Here is a 24452-nt window from a genome sequence, read left to right on the forward strand (position 1 = left end):
TATTACAACTGCAAAGTCTTCCAACGTACAGTTCATTTAAAAGTCTTTAAGCCAACTATTGATTATTCGTGTCAACGGAGGAAGGTAAGGATAAAAGAAAACACTGAAAATCCAATAGCTTATTTTTCCCACTAGTTTCTATTTCATTCATGATCCATTCTTTCCAAAGGCCATTACGAGCAGCAGAAGTGATTTCATTTTTTCTTCCTCCCCTTTCCTCTGCCAACCTTCGGGTGGAAGTGCTAATGAACGGGAATAGACTCAAATGAAGGCAGAGGAGGTCTGCCCAGGAAGTCAGGGACTTGGACGATCGGCATGGTGGGGCCCCCTGTCCCTGATAATCAGAAATTAATTGCCACCTTCCAAAGATCATTTATAATATCCATTCTATAGCAAAACAGACTATTTTTGACTCTGGATCGCTTTTTCCAACTGAATCTATTTAAATAGTCCCCGAGGTCAAATATCTAGCCACTCCTTTAAAAATGTTCTTTCAAAATATGATAAATGGCTTTCTTTGGCATTTATACTAATCAAAACGTATTTTATCTCCTCTTACCACACAAACCTTACTTTCTCTAAATAGCCCATTGCGAACATTATCAGTGAATTTTGCTCAGTGTACAAATATTTTATGTATTACAATGAGTAGCAGAATGCAAAACTTGCAAATATTTATTTTTAGACATATGGGAAAAAAAGCAATTAGAGCTAAAAATGTGAAGAATGAAGAACTCACTTAGAAGCAATTACATTGGACATTCAAACTGTTCTGCCATCAAACTTTTATTCAGATGCCATACAGCATATTAAGAAATATCACTTGCACACACACACACACACACACACACACACACAAGAAAATATTACTTCACAAATGAAAATATCCAATCACTATAAACAACATCTGGGGGTCATTAATAACTTACTCTGCAGCTGAATTAGCCAAATAATAAGTGGCCTGACTCAGAATTCCTAAATTTCTATTTTTGAAGGAAAAACAAAACATCATACCATGACTTATATTTGCTCCCTGGATCTACACGTGTGTCCGCATGGCGATCAATTTGCGTACCCACGTAGGGCACACGTTGTTGATGCCATTTAATTGCTATCTCGCCCGAAGTGGTGTCCTGTTTTTGTTTGGAGGAAATTTAAAATCGTAATATTGAGTTCACTCTTTGCTCAGAGCCTTGTGTATAATTAGCATATTTTTCAGACTGGTAAGAATCTGACCATAAGCAGCATCGGAGAAGCTTCCCATTCCAAACTACTACAAAGCCTTTCATACGCAGCCTCATAACCCATTTGAGGAGCAAGCGTACTGTTCAAATATTCCAGCCCTAAGATAAAAGAACTAACAATTTTATTGCCACACAAGCCGCTGTACTGAGACACCCTAAATATTTATACTAATGGGAGTTGAAAATAGTATCAGAGAACAAAGCCAAAATATTTCTTCTACTCATTAATAGCAACAGTCTTTGGCAAGACAGATGCCAAAAAGCCAGCACTTTTCTGATTCACTGGGTCCCATCACATGGTCTGTTATTATAGGTTTCATGGGGAGTCAACAGCTTGGTCGATTTATGGGCAAGGGAAAATAGTCTTCCTGACAATTCCAATTTAAAAATTTACATTTTTAAAAAATGTCTCTAAAACATCTCTCTGGAAAGGATCAAATTTCCCTCATAATGTATGCAATCCTTATCATGTTTCCATGTCTCCAGAATTGGTGGTCTCCCCACTGATGGGATATGACAATGATAATGTTTTTTTATTTTTTAATGGTACATATGAAAACAATGTGTGTTATGCATGGTGGTGTCTTAGATTTGGTGAAATCTAGTACCTTGTCATTTGGTCTGCGTGAGGGTCAGCTAACGTTCTGTGAAGGGTCAGAGTGGAAATACTTTCAGCTTTGCAGAGCATACTCAACTTTGCACAACAGTGGTCGTGGATGACACGGAAGAGTGTGAGTGTGGCCTGGCCGTGTTCCAATAAAAATTCTAGAAGACAGTGCCGATAATGGGTCAGATGTGAATACTAGGCCCTATTCAACATACAGTGAGAAAGGACCCAATGCACAGCTGAGGGGACATTGGGCTTGACGAGGTGCCCCCGGCAGGCACCAACCTGTCTCACTCTCGGTCTTCCTCATGGTCACACCTCACCTATAGCAGGGGCTCAGTCTACCTCAGGGAAGGCTGAGGTGACTGACTATGTTTAAACTCACAGGAACTGGGGCCCCTGGGTGGCTCAGTAGGTCAGTAGGTTAAGAGTCTGCCTTTGGCTCAGGTCATGATCCTGGAGTTCCAGGATCGAGCCCCACATCGGGTTCCCTACTTAGTGAAGAGCCTGTTTGCCTTCTGCCCCTCACCCCACTTGCTCTCTCTTCCTTGCTTTCTCTTTCTCTCAAATAAATAATATAAAATCTTTACAAAACAAAACACCCTCACAGGAATCATCATATGGTGACTGCCCAAGGGTGGGAAAACACAGACCATGCAGGTGAGCGTGAAAAATGTAATCAGCTACTACTTCTGTGGGATCTTTTCTTTTTTTTTTTTTTTGGTCCCTTGTGTCAAAAATTTTGAGCACAGGCTGGATTCTTGTAATCATTATGTAAGTGAATCAGAGGAGTTAACAGTTTACCAAAAAGAGAAGCACAGCACACCCTATCAGAGAACTAGCTGTAAAGTACAGAGCTGGGTTTGAATCCCAGCTCTGCCCTTGACTACTGTTGGATGACTTCCTCTTCAAGAGCTCTGAACCTCATTTTTTTCATCCACAAAACAGGGACACCACCTACCTTAAAGTACTATGAGAATTTAAGGAGTTGATGTAAAGTGCTTGATACATGTGAAAGTTGGCCCCACTAAACTTTCCACAGAAGTGATTAATCATCTAAAATATACACGATTCATTACATAGATAGCATTTAGGGACACAGATGATATTTAGGCACCTAACACAATGCCTGACACACAGTACGCTTTCAATAAAATGTGTAAGTTACGGTTATTTTTTAATTAACCAGAATTCTCAGGAAATGAGCTGTCCTGCTTAGTGAATCAAGGAATTGTTACAAATTGCTATTTGTTTCCCAGACAGAACACCAAGTATGTGAGAACAGAAAGGATCTGAAAGATCACCTGGTCTAGGGGTTCATAACCTAAGGTTGCAAAAAGTGGACAAATCCCGAAAAATATATGCAGATTTCCTATATTTGTTTGATATGTTAATTTTTGCTAACATTGTTCAAAGTCATGATGATAATGATGATAGTGATGATGTAGTTATGCACATTTGTGTTAGAAGAAGATTCATGGCTTTCTTCACATTCTCAAATGGGGCCGAGATTCCAAAAAGCTTAAAAATATCTAGTCCAACCTTCCATTTCACATGTAAGACTGGAAGCCTGGAATTAACTGAGCCGCTAAAGCTTCCTATTTGGTGAGAGGATCAGATCTGCACCCTGTTCTCTAGACTGCCAGTCAAGTGTCCTTTCAAGTACATTGTGCTTTTTCTTAATTCCGAGGTAATTAATAGCACTGGAGTGTATGCCTCCAAAATCACAGCTTTGCACCTTTTTTTTTTTTTCTTAGTAGGTTCTGCACCCAGTGGGGACCCCAATGTGGGGCTTGAACTCACAACCCTGAGCTGAGATCAAGAGTTGGACGCTTAACTGACTGAGCCACCCAGGCACCCAATGGCTCTGCACTTTTATCTAAGGGAAGACTTTTCACCTGAGCCTGTGACTGCCCAGGGAACATACCCCACCTTCTGCTGCGACTTGTCACCACCCTCTAGCACATCAGCACAATCCTCGCTCAGCCACCCCGCCATGACACCGGATAGAAGCAATTAAGGAAGGAGGCGCTAGCTGCCAGTAATCATTACACTATTGACTTCCATATCTCGTTACTCCTGCCACCGACTACAGCTACAAGCATTCCTAGAGTACCGAGTCCCAAACTTCAGTGAGCATCAAGTACACTTAAAATATTGGTGACAGGATGTTAGGGTCCATCTAAATTCAGGAGGTTGGAGACTAAAAATCAAAATTTTAGTAAGTTTTGCAGGAGACTGAAAATCTTTGCTGAGCTCACTTTCGTGCCCAAGCCCCTCAGTATTCACTGAAGAATATTTTTCCTGTTTGCTTTAGAGCCACGCAGAAACTCTGGATCTTCATTCTGGACCCTGGGTTCTCAGCATCCTCAGCCTTAGCTCTAGAAGTTCCAGCTGGAAGGGCTGATTGCAAATAAGTGTAGAGGTGGCTCTGATTAGCCCACAGCTCTGCTATTGCTTAGAAGGAAAATAATTTTGGCAATAAGAGATTCTTGGAATTTATCTAAAAGAAACCATCAAAATGCGGATGTTTTTTATATATGAAGGTATTCATTACAAAAAAAAGATGTTCATTACAGTGTTAATTATACATTTTACATTTAAGCAACATAACTAAAAACCCTGGAAGAAATGAAAACAAACTTCTACTAGAGAGGGATTATGTAAACTCTGATAAAGTCATTTGATGCAGTATTATGCAACTGTTAAAATGTTGCTTGTAAAACTGTTCGTAATAATATAGGGAAATGTTCATTTTACAATGACTAAAATTTTACAATGTAGCAACTGCATATATAAAATATTCTCACGTAAATAAAGATGCTTTAGAAAAAGTCTGGAAGGAATTGATAAACCCTGATGGGATTACGGGTGGTATTTAGGCAGGCAATATCAAAGAGTGGATATGCATACCAGCTTTGAAGGTAGACAGACCTGATCTGGAATCAAGCCTGACCACTTACTGGCTGTGTGACTTTGGGCTGATGTGACCTTTCTTAGCTTCTGCTTCCTGCCCTGCGAAGCAACGATTAATATGAGATTCCATACAGGGGCGCTCTAAGGAGTAAGTGAGATCACGTATGGACAGGACTTAGCATAAGGTCTGACATATGGTACACGTTCACAGAAGAGTGGCAATTATTATTATTATTATTATTATTATTATTATTATACTTGTCCTTTCCATAATGGAAATAATTGCATAATGAGAAAAATATTTTGAAAAACATATGGGCTGTTTTTTACTATTTTTTTCCCCTCCTTGAAACATGGTAAAAGGGGATGAGGGACTGGGAGCATCTGGTTGGCTGAAGATCACTGTTGACTAGGGTTTGTTGCACAGGATCTCATGGCTGTGAGGCCATGCCCTTCAGGACTGGGCCCCATTTGGGGGGATGGCCTCAAGAGCATATATCTGGAAGCTGATGTCCACGTCCCATCGTGGCCTTACCATGCCTGCACTCATGTTTAGCTGCTGACTTTCCCCATCAATTCTTCAACTTCCCAAGGCGGTCATGGACACCAGTCCTTGAGGCTGTACAAGGTTGTTTAGGAGAAAGACACTGAAGATGGGCTGATGGCCATTTGAAAAGTAGGAGATATTCCTCTCATGAGTTGTAAATAGCCTGGCTGAGGGCGGGGCTGAGCGGTTGCTGGGTTGGAACCAGTGAGGCCACACTCTCTCTGCTCTCTGAAGCTACCTCCTGATCTCAGCTCCAGCAGATGACACTGGTACCAATGGTCAGGAGGAAATTTAATGGGGGCTCCCAATAGCCCTTTTGTTCTGGTCCTGACAGACTTCAACTTCCTTTCGTTCAACAACTATGGGATAGAATGCATTCTCAGTAGAATGGGACCTGTGATCTGGTCTGTGATAAAGAGAGACCTCAAAAGAAGCCACTTCCACCAACATCCTTTCTCTTTTGGAAAGTGTCTGTGCTGGGAGATGGGACAGTATATTTTCTGGCACTCTGTGTGATATCTTTGTTAAAATATCTCCTATTTCAAAGACCTAATGTTCATGTCTGAAACTGTGAGGAAGAAAGTGTGACGTGTTCAACCCTGCCTGTTGTGAACTGGCTTCATCCAAAGATGGAGCTCTCCTCCATGGAGCTCTCCTGAGAGCCAGAAGGCCTCATCCTCATTGACAAATACTACAGAGAAGGCCAGTGATCCACAAATCATCCTCTGGGTGTAAGTGCCACCCACCCAGTAATCTTCCTAATGATGAACATGAAACTGGCTAAGCCTTTTCTTTCCCAATATTTTCTGGTATGATTTCAACCTGAACCATGATCTAAATTATGTTCCCAGTCCATATAGCCCACATTTCAGTGGAACTTGTAAATGTCCTATATGCTAATGACTCTGCCACTGTTCCTTGGTTTTCACATTGAATTCTGAGATCTGTAGGTTAGAGATTGGAAAGATCAGTGTGGTGACTTCTGGATACCACTTGCCTTAACTTATGGATACTGCTTGTCTTCCTCAGGGAACACCCTTCTAGGTTGTGTAGACCCCAAGCTCTATTAAACATCATAACAAATGAACAATCTTCAACCAAAGACCTTGGCCAGTTGATGAGTCACATTCCTCTGGTTCGAAGAAGTGAGTAAATGTTGAGGAAAAAACCATGTCCTTTGAGCTAGATACTTTTCCTTGAGAATTAAATCAACTGGCAATGAGCTAAACCTTAAAGATTGAGGTCAAGAAACACTTGACTCTAAGAAAGGAGAGAAAACAATGATTTGAAACCTTCTGGATTTTAGCAGGATTTTTATATTAGGGTTTTTATATCATTTCCACAAACATACGTTGATACAGAGATGAGTAAGTCATGATTCTTACCCCCTCTAGGAGCTTAGAGTCTAGGGAAGAGAAATGCAATAGAATCCATTAACTTTAATACCAAGGAGAAGAAGAAAGCAACTTTGGAAAAGTACTGAGAAACTCCGGATGACACAGAGTGAAGATGATTCTTTAGAAGCTACAATTTCAACCTAGAAGCAGCCCCTTAAACACCCAGGAAACCTCACTTCTTTACCCCCTGCTGCAAAGTCGATGCATCCTTCCTTTTCCTTCTTATAGGCCCAAGGGGAAATTTCCAATTTAATAAGAGACAAGTTGATTTTTTTCCCCCAAGAGGCTTCCCCTGGGTCCTAACCACAATGGGGCCTCTGGGAGAAGGACTCAGGAGCACCTGGTCCCTCAGGGGAAGGTGACATCTTCTAGGAAGAAAAAAATTTTGCTTGCGGAGGCTGTTTTGTTTTGGGGTGTGTGTGTGTGTGTGTGTGTGTGTGTGTGTGTGTTAAGTGTCTATGCTGATAGCTAAAAAAGGCAAAGGAAACAACTTCTTTCCTTGAGCTTCAAAGTCTAGAGTATCTCCCACCTCCTCACCTGAAATAACTTCCTTCTTTTTGAATCCCTCAAAGTCCGGTTGAAGATCTACTTCCTCCCAGAGGCCTCCCCTTACATCCCAGCTCTCTTATACATATTTTAACTCCAGGGGCACCTACAGTTGGACCTCTTCTAGTCATCCCTTAGCGGACTGCCTTGCAGGGGCCAGTATGTGGCAAAGCTCTCCCACTTAGGAAGCCTGGCAGATATCATCTCTTTGGAACATCAAAATATCAGAGTAAGTTCGGAACCTTAGCCCCATGCTCCTCTCACTTTGGGGTAGAAAAGTATGTCCCTGGGGTCAGGGGTCTGGGGTGGGGGGTTCTAACTCATACTTTGGCAACATACTGGACCTGTGACCCTGTGGAAACTATGTTATCAGGTCACTCATGGCAAGATCCAGAATTGTTAAGAAGATCACAATAATATTTGTAGTGGCCCATTACTCTACGTCTTATCTCGGCCAACTTGATTTTTGAGTGTCTTGACAGCAGAGACCGATACTGCAACAATGCCTGGAGTTCTGCCTTCAATTGAGTCAGTTCTCAGTGAATGAATGGAAGCACCCACCAGCATTAGAACATATCAGTCTTTTTCTGCCCAAATCCCATCTGTTCTCCAGTCCTTCATGATGGCAACTGGAGAGCCAAAAAGGCCGTTCAGAAAAGAAATTCTAAGGGAGAGAATTTCTAGGCAACTTCCAAAGGGAGCATAAAGCCCAGATGATGGAATCAAGGCCTACGCCAGCCAGCGATGAGAAGATTTCCTGAGCAGGCAGCACAGTCCACTCCTGTGCCAAGAGCCTAGCTGCTTTGCCTCCTTCGAAAACCCATTACCAAACCATGGCAAGAGAAATTTAATTTTAAAAAGGGAAATGATTAATGTGCTACAGGCATAAAGAAGTGACAGAAGCAGAAAAGCTTGCATACATTTCATTTTTTGAAATTAGACCTATAATTTTTTCATTAAGGGAGGATGCCAAGTTGGGAAAGCCAATGCGTTCTAAGCAGAAAATTAGAGAGAGGTGTACAGAGTCCTGTGAGCGTCACAACCCCACACCTTAGGAAGAGCCCATACGAATGTGGGGCAGTTTACCATCTGCCCCTTTCAACTTGTGGCTCGTACAGGGCTCTAGATTGATACCTGCTTCTGTGATAAGATGGGAAGCATCACTCTGGGTGTGTGTGGAAGAGACCACAGGGCAGCAAAGTCTCCGTCAGGGAGGCTGGTATAATCAGACAAGTGAGGACCATGGCTCGCATGAAAGTCTCCTGATCCCATCCAGTGGTTTTCAGATTTTGAATCTTCTCCACCATTCCTTTCCTTACCACTCCCACACACACCGATCTCTCTAAATCCTACAGAACACCTTGTACATTCTATATCTAGAGAGCTGGTGATCAGTTATCTGTTCCCAGGACACTGGATCTCAGGAAGCTGGAAAGATCTTCCTGAGCCAGGTCCAAGCTAAAAGGCAATCTAGTGTAACTGTTAAGAGCATGGACACTGAGCCAGACCGTTTAGGTTCAAAAACTGGTTTTGCGAGGTAACTTGGCTGGGCTAAATTGTCCTTATCTGGAAAATGGGGGAGGGAAAGGCTACTGACATACAGCATGCAAGAATCCATTCCCTCGTGTAACCAGTATTTATTACACACCTTCTCTGTGGCCAGTCTTGTTCTGGTCCCTGGGTACACGGTTGTGGAGATGCTCTGAAAGAGCTTGCATTGCAGCCCAGGTGGGGATGGGGGAGACAGACCATAAACGTGTAAAGAAACAAATACGAGAGTTAATTTCAGATAGTGATAAGTTACGGGAAGATAATTATAGGTTGGGTGATGTGGTGGGACAAGACATGTGCAAAGGGGAAAGTCAGAGAAGACTTCTCTGGGGAGCAGACATTTGAGCTGAGGCTGGAATGATGAGAGGGAGCCAGACCCAAGATATCTGGGGAAACACATTCCATGCAGAAGAACAAACAAACAAGTATTTCTGGAATGAGCGGATGTTGAATGATTTTTTAGTAGCAAATGATACCTCATGTCCCTAGGAGTCTGTGAAGGTATGAAATAATTCTGTAAATGTGTTTTGAGGAGCCACTATGGACTTGGTGCGTGGTTAAGGTTGTGTTGGGAGGTATAAGAGGTACAAGAAGATTTAGTTAAGGAGTACTTAAGTAGTACTTGCCATCTGCCGTCTACGTGTTTGATCCCTACAGCTCTGTGAGGTATGGTCTATACCCATGACATATGGTCCATGGCCATCCCATATTTTCTCCCCACACACGATATTGTAAGATCATTAGGAGTGTAAATTTTTCTGTCTTGTTCACAACTGTGTGCACAGGGACCAGAACAGCACTTGGCACACAGTAGGTATGGGATAGATGTTGGTGGACCCCAGATAGCCTCTCGTACAGTCCAGGGAACTTTAATCAATTCAATTCCCTTGACAGGATAGAATGAAGGGGCTTAGAGGCTATCTTTGGTAACAAGAGGATTTTAAAAATCAAGTGAATACAGACAGACTTGTTCTGAACTTCATTCTACCATTCCTATCCCTAACTAGCACTTTTGCCTGTGATTTTTCAATGACCCGGTTCTTTCCTGTACCGTGTGTGTGTGTATGTGTACGTGTGAATTGATAAAAATATCTGTTTCACCCTAGAGAGGAATATGTTGATCTTGCTAATGTAATGGGATCTAACTTTCTTGTTTTTCTAAATGAAATGCTAGGTGAGATATTAGCCAATATAGACACAAATCCTTTCTTCTGGAGTGAACAAGGGTTTATTGTACCCATGAGTCCAAACAGTTTTTAATAACCCATTGAGTCCCCTCAGCTACAGAAAGAATCCAGAGTTATAGAAAAGAAAAGAAATGGAAGTAGAAAAGAAATTATTTTGGAATTATTTGGAAAAGAAATTTCCAAAAATAGAAAAGAAATTCATGAATGCTAGCCATTCCATAATCCTGACTCTGAAAATTAGTTTAGAGTAACAACATAAAAATTCTGTTCATTAACACTCAAGAGAGATGGTACCCTAGCTTCCAACACCTCTGTCCAAGGAGGTCTGCTCCCCAGCCCTCTTTGGGTCTCCATGTCCTGGAAGCCAAGGCCATATGTTAATCATCATAGGTCCTATCAAGCACATCCCCTATACCACTACCAGCAGATTTTGGGGGGTTCAGTTGACTGCACTGCGTGATGAACTTAAGCATTCCTCTGCCCCTCCTTGGGCAGCACATGCAACAAAGAGAAGGTACAAAGCATGGTTTTGGTTAGACCATTCTCTAGCGATAAACATAATCTCTAGAAAATGTCTAAGATAAAGCAGTCCTCTAAGAGAGACCTCTGAAGGTTAAGGACTTCTGCATAAACAGCAATATACAGGAAGCCCGACTCCTTTCCCACTCAGCTTCAATTAAAGAGAAACATCTGCCTTGTTATCATCTGGGAGATCGGTGGGCACCGCAGGCAGACAGGCAGAGAAAGCCTGAATGTGGACAGGGGCCAGGAACTGGCTATTTGATCATCGAAATCCACTGTGACCATGAAACCTACTTCGGCAAGGAAAAAAAAAGTGTTTACTCACTTACAAATTCCCATGATCCTTAACAAAACAACTGCCTTTCCTTTCATTTCCAGCAAAACATGTGATATTTAGAGGGGAAGAGGCAGAGTCCAGCTTGTCCTCTAGGCTTCAAAATAATTTTGCACATCCTGAATCTTCCTTCATAAATAGTCAAGGTTTCGTCTCCTCTTCAGTTTCCTTCTCTCCCTTGGCTTTTTTCTTCTTTTGTCTCTAACGTCATTATTTCACTCAACAGGAAAACAGAAAGGGAAAGTTCAGTGCAGAGTCAGAAATGCTTCTTAAAAACATAATGTATAAAGTAGAAAACTTTTCTTTTCCATTAAGGTTCTAGGAAGAGTTCCAGAGCCTTAGAGAAATGGTTCCTTCATTAGATCAGATCAAACCGATCAGAGTGAGATCAGTTTGGATGACTATAAGTTGTCCAAGGCCTAAGATTCTAATAGATACAAGAAGAGAATCTTCATTGATCATGAGGACTGTTTTTTTCATCAAGCGAATACAAACTTAGTCTAAGCTTGGTGATGAGCCATTTCTACCCAGTTTGAAAGATTCGATAAGTGAGGGGCCTTATGTCACTTGCCCGGAAGAACAGCAAATCAGACACGTGAGCCTTGATTCATACCAGGTGATTTATAAGCCCAACAGTTGCCCCCGCCCTCCCGCCCCCGGCTGTGCTATCCTCCCTGGGCTTCAGCAAGAGACATGTTTCAATACTGATGTAGCCACCATCTCCCTAAGGGTCACCAGAGCTCATGGTTTCTTGCACGTGGACTAAATGCCAAGACGGCAGCCCATCTCATCTCCGCTCTTTTCAGGTGAATTACCATATCCTTCCTTGAACCCCATACCATTCCTTTGTCAAGGAACATCCCCCCCCCACCACACACACACACACACACACACACACCCTTATTCCAAAGAACTCAGAAGCATGACTTTTGTCTCTTTGCAACTCAAAACTAAAATAAGCCATATCTTTTATTACTTCTTCAACCAACCGTGTCTTCATTCACTTAGTTCAACTCACATTTAAGGACTGATTTTGTCTCATTTATATGTATTGGGTCGATCTTGTATCTCTCTGGTAAAAGCTAGTACCTTAAAGTTGTCCATTCATCTACGGGACTGCACACGCCTTTGTTTGGATTCAGTTGTCAATGCTTCGCACATGTGAAATCAGCCCGTGTGATATTAAGGTAAACATAGTGCATTACAAACTGGTGGACATTTTATTGTTCTAACTGGGATAACAGACAAAATGTTTGCACGTGTGTTTGTTTTCTCTGCAGAGCACAGACAATAATACAATATACATGACAGTATCTGTTTTATAAAAGAGGAATCAAATTATAAGAAGCGGTAAAAGCGAGATGGGGGAGCGGAGGAAGAATGCCGCGTGTTTGGAGATTCTAACAGGACAGTGGGGGCAGGAATTACGTGTAGGGTAAAGATTCTTACGAGAAAAACTGTCATTCTTGAGGTCACTTTCCCCTCATTATTATTATAATCTCATTTCCTAATTGCATGTGCTACACAGCCAGTCTTCACAATGCTTTCATGGGGGAGTCTGTTGCTTTAGTTTTAAGAACAGTCGATTCTCTTGAGCTGAGAAAAGAGCACACGGCCTTTAAGAGCATTGTAACTGACAAGAAGGAAGGATTCGGGCTTCGAGGCTGAGGCTTTTCAATCACCTGTCATTAATATGATTCAATTTATGCTTATGTCATAGGTTTAGACATTGCACAGCGCTGTAAAGCGGGGAAGGGACTTGAATAAAATACAGGGAAGAAAGCAGATGGTACGCTATCAAAACCCTTCAAGCCTAAAATAACCTTTCCCAAGTAAGGAGGATAGTTAATTAAAACCAGGATATATTTACTCAATTCTGAATATCTCAATGTAAATAAAAATCAAAATGACACCACTGTAATGTGGGACTAAATGATGAAATTTCATCTATTCTATTTTTCTTTAATAGTTTCTAATCAAACTTTTCATTAAACAGCTTCATAAAATTCCACAGAGAATTTATTTATAGGGATTCACTGTAGATTTAAAAGCCTTACTTTTATTATTCAATTAAACTTGTTATTCAGTGGACAACACTGAAACAATGGGGGGGAGCGGGGAGGGGGTAGGTGTCTGAGCAGTTGGGAAAGGTAGTCACACAGAGAAAATGTGGCTCATCCTTGCCCAGGAAAGCCCAGTTCCAGGTCCAGAGGAACTGCCTGGGATTGTCCCAGCCTTGGTCCACAGACTCAAATTCATGTTCCCCTGGTAGAGAGGGCACCAGACCATTTATTAAGGGTAAGTAAACCTAGGGGAGGCCAACAGCTGACCCACGGTGAAGGCAGCCATTCCCAACATGGAGAGTCAGGACATGAATTGTAAGTGACCCAAAACTTTTCTATTAGCCTTTCTCCCTGATTTTTTAAAACCAGACCCAGTCCTGCCTTTTTCATGAAGCTTTCCCTGACCCCTCCTCCCATGATCACCCCCATGCGCCCCCACCCCCACCAGCCCTACTGCTAAATTCCTCCCGCGCTTGCTTTCTACAACACTCACCGAATACTTAATCATTGACTTTCTTGCAACATTAGTTAACCTTTCAGGTGCGTTACTCCTGTCTTCCCCAATTAGATTTTTAAATCCTCCAAACAAGAAAGAACTGTGTTTTATTTATCTTTTGAACACCCTCTCCCGCCCCCCCTTCCATAATCCCATTTAATAGAAGAAAGCAAAAAATATATTAGTTAATAAAATAAACATTATTTAATCATAGGAAAGCAGACACTGTCCTTTTGCAAAGGGCCTTGCAGGTACTTTATGGCAATTTATGAATTTCATGTGTCAAAAGTGTAGCTGCTAAATGCTATAAACTCTTTGCCATCAGGTCCACCATTCATCCACCTGGTGATATGGCTAATAAAATTTGATTTTTACAGCCTAGGCATACTGTTACCTAAATTACATTTGACCAATTACTGAGTCGCCAAAAGAGTGGTACAGAATATATACTGTGTAGAAAATTCATCTGTGGGCCCCCTGGCACCCGCGGTAATCTGACAGAAGTGTTTTGGTCATCTGGCAGTGTTTCATATTAGGAACATTTGTTTAATGCTAGTCACTAATTAAATTTATGTTCTTCTACCAACTGTTAGTTGGTTGGAGAAACCCAACCCCACGTTTTAACAAACCCCTTCACCCATGTTGATTTCAAATACAACCAGTTGGAGGTTTAAAAGGGTGTTCTCTGGAAATTTAGTTGGAGGACCAAGAGTGGAAGGTGGAGGAGGGATGTTGGCAAAGGTGTTCAAATCAGGTCAAAAATAAGCTTTTTTGGGGGGGAGGGGGTCACTTGCTAAAACGAAATACTACATGAAGTGCAAACTATTTGAAGTACAAACTCCACAAAAAGAAAAACCTAATATTCTAATTATTAAACTAACCATCTAGAAGCTCTTTAAAGGTACCTTTATTCCAAAAGAAAGTTTCCACTTTAAGAGGCTGGAGAAGAAAAACAGCATTAAAATTAGCTTTACCAGAAGAAAAGTTCAGGAAAACATTCAAAAGTCAGATGCCTGTGTTTGTGGAGAACATTTAAAACTAATTTAGTAACTCTTAACAACCATTGTGATCACTGTTAAATTGGAACTTCTTTCTATTACCAATTCCAGACGCAACAGCTTTGAAGCTCAATGACTAATGTCTTAAATTAGCCAAAAAGGTTAAAACATTTTTCATTATGTTACATTATGATACCCTAACTCTGACTACTCTTAAATGAGGGAAAGCATTCTTTCAGTTTTATTTTGTGTCAGGAATTTACAGACCTCTTGAGTGGCAAGCAGGACAGAGGGTTTGGGAGTAGGGGATATGCGAGAAAAAAATAAAACAAAACACAAAAACACTCTGAAAACAGAAATTAAACACCCTGAAATTAAAAAGGGATGATTTGTAAATGCAGATCTGGAAAGAGAGGGCATTTTTTGAAAAGATACATTGGGTTCATTCACCTACATGACGACAACAGTTGAGTATTAAAAATATGACACTGAATTCTTCTTGGAAGTAGAAATAAATAACTTGTATAAAGACTACTGTTCTCTTCTAGACTGACAGTCATCTGGTAAGGCAGAGTTGGGAAAGGCATCTGAAAAAAAGTTTATAAGGAAAAAGATGCCATGTGTGATGAACCGAGGTCCCCTCCCTCTTCCCCCCTTCCTTCTTGGATCATCTCTTCATGACACTCTTACTTACAAGCCCTCTGCAGCAGGTAGGGGGCTGCTGGGTCACAAATAATCAGAGTACGGAGGCCACAGTGGATTTCCCAAACCATGCTGAGGCCTGTGACAATTAAGCAGAAAAATCTGAACCTGAATAATCCACGAACTGGGGAGGCCTGGGAAAACCTTAACTCACAGAATCAAGGACTGTTCTGATATTCTGACTCAAAGTGACCCTGTCAATGCTCTCTCTGGGCCATGGGTCTCAGCCTCTTGTCATCCCACATCCCCAAGAGGAGATTTCAGCATGGGTCAGCCATTAGACCATCATTGGTCAGGGTGGCCAATCCCAAAGCAGGGGGTAGGGTGAGGTTGGGGGGTGGGTCTCATGCCTCTGTAAGTACAGGAATTTCCAAGGAATATGTCTAACTGGATAAAGCACCCCCAGGGTATTCTGACATCCCTGCCCAGTCTGCTGAGAACCACTGATATGATCCAATCTCTTCAAAAAACAGATGAGAAACTGAAGATGTGAGAGATGTGAGCCTGGCTTGCCTCCAGCCATTCACTGCGTCATGCAAAGTCTCCCAAAACTATGATATATCTTTGCCTGTGCGTCTATCTATAGAGACACATGACCGATCAGCTAGGAGAGATGCAGACAAAATTATGTGTGCATATATCCATCTTTGGGAGGCTTAGTGTATAAAGATATATATATATAGATAGATAGATAGATATCTGAATATAGATAGATATATAAATATCTATACATATTTTCATACACTGTGCCCACCAAAGATAGATATATATGTGTATCCATATATGTACATGAAAAAATTAAGGGGCGGAGGGATCTATCATCAATCTTTTTGTTCACCTTATAGTACTGAAGTGGTTACAATGGGTGCCTTTTTATAGTTCCTTATCACACTGAAAAGAGAGAGATCAGTTAAAACAAAACAAAACAAGCCAGTATCTGAATAGTCGAAGCCTTTTAAGAAAGAACGAACATGAAAGCTTCCTGTCCTAAAGTCCAATTTCAAGGTCGACCAAGCAACTTCAGACCCTATACTGAACAACAAATTCTAAATAATCACCCTTGACCCTAGCAAACAGAGGCCGCCCAGGAGGCAATGGTGCTTTATGCCATGACAATTTGGGGGAGGGGAGGGGCTGGTGAAAATAAGCCTTGCTCCCCATCGCAGCTCTGCACAAGAACCCAAAACAAGGAAACGCACACACATGCACAAGATTCATGTAGGAAAGCAAACAAAAGACTCACCAAACTCATCGCATATACTCTCATTTTCAATGAGAGTTGGGTGGTCGAAGGTGTCCCGACAGTACAGGATCTGAGGGTTCTTGCTGACCACGGCGATGCCCCCCAGGGCTAGCGCGAACTGGTCCGTTAGAATGGAAGATGGTTTATCCTGGATGCGCTTTAGCATCGATCGGTACCGACAGTACTGAGGGTAGCTGAGCACGATCACGTTCGTTTCCTCCTCGTCCTCCCCTAGACAAAAGAGAAAACACTTCTGTTACCCTCTTGCCTCCCACAGAGAACCGTCATGGCCGTGGCCTAATTACGGTGGTCACTCTGTTTTGTCATGAAAACGTGTCTTCCGTGAGACCCTGACACGGGTTCTTTCTCTCAGTCTGGGAGCGCCAGCATTCTCCCAGCCCCATCTCACCACCCTGGTGGTTCCACTAAAGGGACCTCTGGTTACCAGCAGGGAAGAGGAAGGGTGGAGGGAAGAAAGAGTCGGGGTGACCCCCAGAGACAGATGAAGCAAGGTTTGGGTCATCAGCAAACAGCAGAACCAAAAAATTGTTTTTCCAAGGGTCTGATATATATGTATTTCAAGCATTAAAGTCATCATCACAGGAAAAATTGGAATTTTGTTGAGCTGCTTTCTACATATTTCCAGTCGGCTCTTTCTTTAGACTGTATAATCTTTCAGTGCTAGAAGGCCCTGGAAGGGTCATCTGGCCCCAGAGAGACGACCATAAGTTCAGATAGCGGCATCAACTAATCTGGTGGTGGTTAGGGCTGTCGACAAATATTTCTGGTTCATTACGTTCTCGTGGAAAGACCATGCATGCCTCCTGTCCCATGGTAGTCAAGTGGCCCTGTAACTTGTTGGGGCCAATAAAATAGGATAGAAGTGAGTGGCGACTTTAGGGGCCCGTGTCTGACTGACAACACTCTCCCTTTCTCTTTGTCCTGCACACCTATAATGATTCAAAGAGTGGCTGAGCTGCCACTCAGGGTCTTAGAGCAAGAATCACACGGAGCAGAGTCCCTTGTTTGTCGGAAATGGAAAAAGAACACAAGCACAAAAGAAACCTTCCTTGTTTTAAGTGAGGGTGTGATCTGGGGGTTATTCGTTTTTGTAGCATGATCTAACCCGGACTGATTGATCCGTCTACTCCCCCTCCCCTCCCCCCTTCCCATGCTCCCTATCTTCTAATGTGCCTCAAACCCATCTGGTAACTTGGCACAACTCCAAGAACCATGCTGAGAGGACTCCCCGAGCGTCCTGTGACAGCTCCATCAGAACCAACTTAGCTCAGAACGTTTCAGCAAGTTTCATGAAGCTCCCTTTTACAACGATCTTACCGCTTATCTACACCTCTCGATATTAAGCGCTTATTTATAAAAACCAGATTCGGCCTGGAGGACCCCTTCCTTCATCTTGAGCTTGAGGAATGGCAAAAGCTCCCCTCTGATAGCCTGCCACCTGGATCACGTCAAGCCGAGTCTCGGCTCCATGACCTAGTCTGCCATCACTCCCTATAACCACACCATCGGGGCGTTTGTGAGCAATTCCCAGATATGTCACTGGCTTATCCAAAGAGAAAACGCTCAATATTTTGAGTCCTTACCATGCTGCAGGGAATTGCACAAGACAGTTGTTAAGGATACCAACATTATCGTGGCCATCTGGTAACCAGTGGGAGACAAATGAGTAAGGACAGAACAAATGATGGAATATAACCAGTCCCAGCGGAAGGTGTGCATGTGACCTTCTCAGATAGGAGGCCAATACCCAGATGTATCTCTAATTATGTTCACTTAGTTCCTCCAGCTGGAGGCTTCTCCGAGAATGGAGATGTTTCGCTGCTTTCAAGAGGACATCTTTTAACAGTTTACGTTTCTTAGACGCCTGTCTGGGCTGCGGGCAGCCACTTTGTCAGCTGGCATATTTAATTACAAGGAAATATATTTATAATGAACGCAAGTCCCCAGATGAAGTTCAGTTTTTAAATGCTGATATACGTCCCAAGACATTTCGGGTTGAGATTTTTACTGCAGACCAAGACACGAGTTGACACTTCGGGTTCAAATCTGTGCTTTCTGGAGAGTTAAAGCACAAAAGGTTTGACTGGAAATATTCACCAAACGTCATTATTAGAGTATCTCAGTCCTATTCAAAGAAGCAGCCCCTGAATGTGTCAATGGTATTATTATCCTCTATTTGTCCAAGACATCGTGGATGAGGGGGAGGGGCATAACCATGAACCCCCAGGACCTGTATTGGCGGCTCAGCACCTAAGACCATCTCCTGCAAAAAGTAAATACTGTGCACATCTGCACACAGCTCCCAGAAGTCTATCTTGCTTGTGCTATTGGCTTTCTGTACTGGGGGGAGCGCTGCGCTAGTACCTCCAAGTTCTTGAAATGAGATGGGGAAGTCCTGCTTTTCAGGTTGAATGATAGCAAAAGAATGGAGGCGTTAGAGTTTGTTTTCTAACAGGTGTCCCCTGGATTCTTGGGAGCTTTTCACTTTCTTCTCATCCCCTCATTCTCTTCCCGTTTTTCTCCGACCATTTTTCATGATAATACCATCTCTAACTTCTTAGTGCTCTGTTCTAGATGCAGTCAGCTCCCTGGCCTCTTTGGTGCTTAGAAATGATGTGGGTTTTTTGTTTGTTGTTCGGTGGGTTTTTGCTTTTGTTTTCTCTTCACCTCCCCCTAGCTTGAAACGCTTATCCTTCTCTCTTCATGCCGTTCCCAAAACACAGGCCAAGCCAGGAATCCACTTTTAGTTGGAAGAAAAACCAGCAAGTTCGCTCAAGTCCGTGTCCTGGAAATGTGTCCTATGATGGAGACAGTATCGCTCAGAGCAATCCCGGGCCTGCACGCCCTGGGATCACAGAGGGCAACTGGGAAAAGGCAGACTCGAGGGGCTCATCTACAACCACTAACTCAGAATCTCTTAAAGTTGGGGCCCAGGAATTTACATTTTTAATAAGCTTCTAGGTAACTCATGTACATTAACCTTAGAAACTACTACCTCTGAGTCAGAGTTTAGCTTCTTGCACAGACTTATAGTAATTTATTGAGTTTGGGTTTTGCTATCTCTCTCTCTCTCTCTGTATGTATGTGTGTGTGTGTGTGCTCGCGTACACACACACACAAAGATCTTCCTCCACTTTTGATGGTCTTATGTCCCGACCACCTCCTTGACAGTTGAAAATACCCTCAGTTGCAAATGCATTGAATACATCTAACCTACCAAACACTGTAGCTTAGCCTAGCCCACCTAAGATGTACTCAGAACACTTCTGTTGGGCAAAACCATCAAACACAAAGCCTATTTTATAATAAAGTATTGAATATCTCGTGTGATTTATTGACTTCTGTCCTGAAAGTGAAAAGTAGGATGGTCGCATGGGCTCAGGACGGTTGTGTGTTGCATGTTCATCCCCGTGAGTGCATGGCCACCTGGGAGCTGCGGCTGGTTGCGGATGGCCAGCACCACAATGTGATCGAGCCACACAAATCGGCAGGCTGGGAAAAGATCCAAATTCACAACTCAACGTACACTTCCTACTGAACACATATCACTTTTACACCATTGTAAAGTCGAAAATTGTTACATTGAAACATCACAAGTTGGGGTTCCTGAGTATATATATACTTATAACCTGTTTTCAGGTTTATGCTTCTAGCCAAAGCACCCCCGCCACCCCGTACGCAGAACAGAATCTAGGACCAAATTCTCTTCTCCTTGTCACTCTCCCAGGATTGCTGCAGGTAGCACAGAAGACAGCAAATTAAAAAAGACTCCATAACCAAAAATAAGAGGGACAGATGCACTGTTGGTTTAGAAATACTACCATAATTTCCGGTACTGATAGGAAAACAAAAAATTTACACACGTCTTTCACAAAACACAGCTCTTTTGCTCTTCACAACAACCCTATTTGTAGGATTACTGCTCGTGAATATCCCCCAGTTCGGAGGTGAGATAACAGGTTCATACACCCAGAAAGCAGAAAGTGACGGATGTGAGACTGTCACCCAGTCTTTTAAATGCAAGTTTGATGAGATTTTCCTTATGACAAAAGAGTCATAAATATGAATAACAACATTATTATGATCATTAAGGTAATACTTTGATTTCTCTTCCTACATGGGTGTGGTTGAAAGAAAATCTTTGTTTATTTGACATTATTATTAGAGACTTAATTAAGGTACAGTACTGGGGATGAGGGTGACGGCCTTTGGTCACGGAAAATACGAAACTTCTGTGTCATCACAAACTGCACAATTCAGCCAGTTATAGGTCAGAATTCCACTCCAGTTAAGTTAGCTTGTTGTGATTTTGGAAAACTGCAATTCACACGGCCATGATTTAACAGTAGGGACACATCTTTTATGCACAGTGGTCCCCTCCTTACCAGAGGTTTTGCTTTCTGCCGTCTGTGGTCAACAGCAGCCTGGAAGCAGACAACTCTCCTCCCGACACATCATCAGAAGGTCAGTAGTAGCCTAACGTTATATCACAGCGCCTATGTCAGTCGTCCCACTTCCTCTCACCACTCAGGCATTTTATCGTCTCACATCACAGGAAGAAGGGTGAGTACAGTACAATAAGGTATTTTGAGAGAGACTACTTTAGTGTCCAGTTTTACTGTTAGTTATTGTTATTAATCTCTTACTGTGTCTAACTGATAAACATTTTCTTAGGTTGTATGATTAGGAAAAAAACAGGATAGATAGGGTTTGATGTGATCTGTAGTATCAGGCAACCGCTGGGAGTGTCAGCATGTACCCCCCATGGATGGGGGGTATTACGTATATCTCCTTCCTACTGTCTACCCACATAATAGGAAATGAAGCCAACTTTAGGTTGTGCAAGCCCAGAACCCCTGTGCCTCCTGAACCTCTCCCATACTAAGAGGCTAGAAGTGCAGTTGAGACCTGGTTTAATGTGGCAATGTTTAATAATACCAAAACAAAAATTATGATGATTTTGTTTCTTATGAAAGGAACCCTCCATTTGGACCAGAATTTTGGCATTGTTTAGACAGAGGCAAATTTCCAACCTTACAATTAGACATGCCCAGAGGAATTGCCTTTAATATTTACAGGAGGGGAAAAAAAAAGGAAAAAAAAAAAAAGAAAGAAACTCCCCAAAAAGCAGACAAAGCCCATGAGACTCTCAGGACTGCTAAGAAAATTAACAAACCATTCTAGGTGAGAGTAAAGAGAAGATCCAGAGTAAAGGTGAGATCTGGAAGAACCAACAATTCATCTAGGGTAAAGTTTCTCTGAGGTGTCTTCAGAGAAACTTTACCCTAGATGCAGTTAACTAGTGCTTAGTTAACTGGAGAAATATTTTTTTCCTCAAGACAAAGCATGGTCACCTTCACATGAAAAGTATGTATAACAGAGAATAAAATTATGAGTTTGGAAGAGCTTTCCAGATCTAAAATTCTATGATCCTATAACTTTCCCCTAAGCCTTTGCATTAAATTAACTTCTTCCTCATACAGCTACAAAACTATTAAATTGTTCAACAGCTGTCATATTTTATTTTGCCCTAGTACACTAAGAAACAAATAAAGCCAAACAACCCTTTCAAGAATTCTTATTTAAATTCCTTAGCTACTTCTTTCCTCCTTATGCATTTCATGTACGTATAAACAAACATGCGTATGCAGCTACCCATGAAAGAGAAGCTGCCAATAAATGCTGCATAGGACATTTTCCCCTTTCCAGTTCATAATAGGTCTAGCAGATAAATCTAAGAATGAATAAAGAATGAATAAATTGCACATTTGTTTAGCAAAAGACAAACAAAGTGTTCCTGGAACAAAGATTTTCTTTCAACCACACCCACATAGGAAAAGAAATCAAAGAATTACCCCAAGGAATCTTACTCTAACACACTTGAGTCAGTGGTAGTTGGTTGGGTTATGTAGGCAGTACTTGATTTCTGTCCACAGAAAATGATCAGCAATAAATTGTTGGTCCCAAAGACTGAAATTTTCAACCATATTATGATATTCTATTAAAATGTCATCCTATTCCTCAATTCTCCCCTCCACCAATAAAAAAAAAAAATGCCTATTTTTAAATGAAATATTCAAAGGGAATAAGAGACCCAAAATTACTAAACCTCATTTCAACTTCAATGAGAAGAATTTTGCCTATTAAAAGTTAATACCTAAAGTACACTGCTTGTAATGCTCAACCAAAATTACTCTAATCCTGTGCTTATATCATAATTACACGTTTTGTTAACCTCTCTCAATGTCAATTTTTCACTTATTTATATATTTTCAAAGTCCAAAACAGAATTCCACAGAGAAACTGTAATTATAACATGAGACTCCACCCAAGCTTTTCAAACAGTAACTGTATACCATTGCTTTAATCCTCAGAGTTGGGCTGGGAATGGGGAAGGGGTGGGGGGGGGGGAGGGAAAGAGCAGGCTTTCATTCTGAATAGCACGTTGCTCAAGTTGTCTTTATACAAAGAGAGATGCATGAAATAGCAAACACAATGAATTAATGGAGCATTGACTTTCAAATATCCATAATGCTATTTTTTTTTAAACAGATAATGGTGGCCAAACGCACAGGAGACGGAAAACATAAATTCTGGAGGAGGAATCTGCTTTTATCTTTTACACAACATTTAGAAATGTAACTTTCTTTTTCATTCTGGGGGGGAGGTGGGGAGAAGGGAAGGCTGGTTTCGGAAACATCACACTATTATGCTTACTGAAAACCACTATAATCTACTTCTAAAATCAGTAAGCTTTAAAAAAAAAAAAATCTTAAAAAAAATCTTTGCACCAGGATTTTATAGAGCCTGGTGGAAAAAGTATGCATGTTCCTTCCTGCACCTAATTACCTCAACTGAAAAATCTGCCAAGTATTTTGCCCTTTAGTTCTCTTAATCGTATTAGGGCAAATGCATTTGGATGCCAGTAGAAACAAACATTTAAAGATTTTCACTTAAAAGATTCCAAATATGTATGAAGGCTACACTTGAGACACAAAGTCCCCAGTCCTTCAAAGACAACATAGCGTGTTCTTTTTTTTCCCCCGCAAGCAAATATGAATTTGCTCATGTTATAAAACTTGATGTCTAGTTTTGAGACAATTTAAGTAAAATAATGTCAATACGAGAGGCTCTTACAATGATTTATGCTTCTTTCTGTTACTTTATTACATTAGGCATTCCTTTCTCAAAGCTTTATACTTTTCAACTTGCTCCTAGCAACCAACCAACGGTGAAGCATCAACTTTATGTACCTGGCACCAGTCCAATTCTTACTGCTATTGACAATTATACTGAAGTTTCCATTTAATTGCTGCTCTGTTGTGACACTGAATATTTGTCATAATTAGGCATTTCCTATTTTCTGTCCATTCATTTTTGATTATTACCAAAAAGGAACATTTTTTTTTAAATTTCAGAAAACCTAGGCATGAAAATTCTACAGATAAGAGCAGCTACAGCTGTTACTATCATTACCAACATTGTAACATGCAGCAAAAACAAAAAACAAAAAAAAAAAAGAAAGAAAGAAAGAAAAAAAATAGAGAGAGAGAGAGAGAGAGAGAATATAATTTCTCGGAAGGTAATTTTCCTTTCAGTCTAAGGGCTCTTATTCATCTTACAGTTACTCAATGATTTCCTGTTCTAATTACAGAACATTATACAGAAAGACATTTGTAAAAGCAAAATGCAGCAGTGCGTATGACTACATAGCTTGGATTGGTTGAAAGTGTTTAAAATTCCAAAGTTGTACATCAACTTTATCAATTCCTGAATGCAAGTCCGAGTCCGTGTGTAACACGTCCCGCCATATTTCTACATCTCTCCTAAGGCAGTAAGCTTAGTACCCGAAGTAAGTACACATCAAAGGGGAAAATACATTTGCAGTTAAACTGATGTTGAAGAGTTGGGGTAGGGGAAGATGGGTTGTTGGTGGTTGTTTTTTTTCTCCCCCCCTCATCAAAGCTGTTCAACTGGAAGCATGCCAAGACAAGGAGTGGAAAGTATTAATAATAAAAATAAATTAAATGCCTGATTAAAAGGGAGAGAGCACAAGATTCCATCCGGAATAGAAATGA

The 24452-nt window shown here is 41.4% G+C and overlaps 1 protein-coding gene across 1 annotated transcript in view; it reads right to left on the reverse strand.

Moving 5' to 3' along the window:
- The window catches only part of ARID5B (AT-rich interaction domain 5B), a 177551-nt gene that overhangs the window by 74513 nt on the left and 78586 nt on the right, over window positions 1-24452 (reverse strand). The window contains exon 4 of the mRNA XM_059170155.1: window positions 16354-16584. Within this exon, the coding sequence (XP_059026138.1) occupies window positions 16354-16584 (231 nt within the window). The remainder of the gene's footprint in view (window positions 1-16353; window positions 16585-24452) is intronic.

This window comes from Mustela lutreola, chromosome 4 (assembly GCF_030435805.1).
Source record: "Mustela lutreola isolate mMusLut2 chromosome 4, mMusLut2.pri, whole genome shotgun sequence".
Taxonomy (NCBI): Eukaryota; Metazoa; Chordata; class Mammalia; order Carnivora; family Mustelidae; genus Mustela; species Mustela lutreola.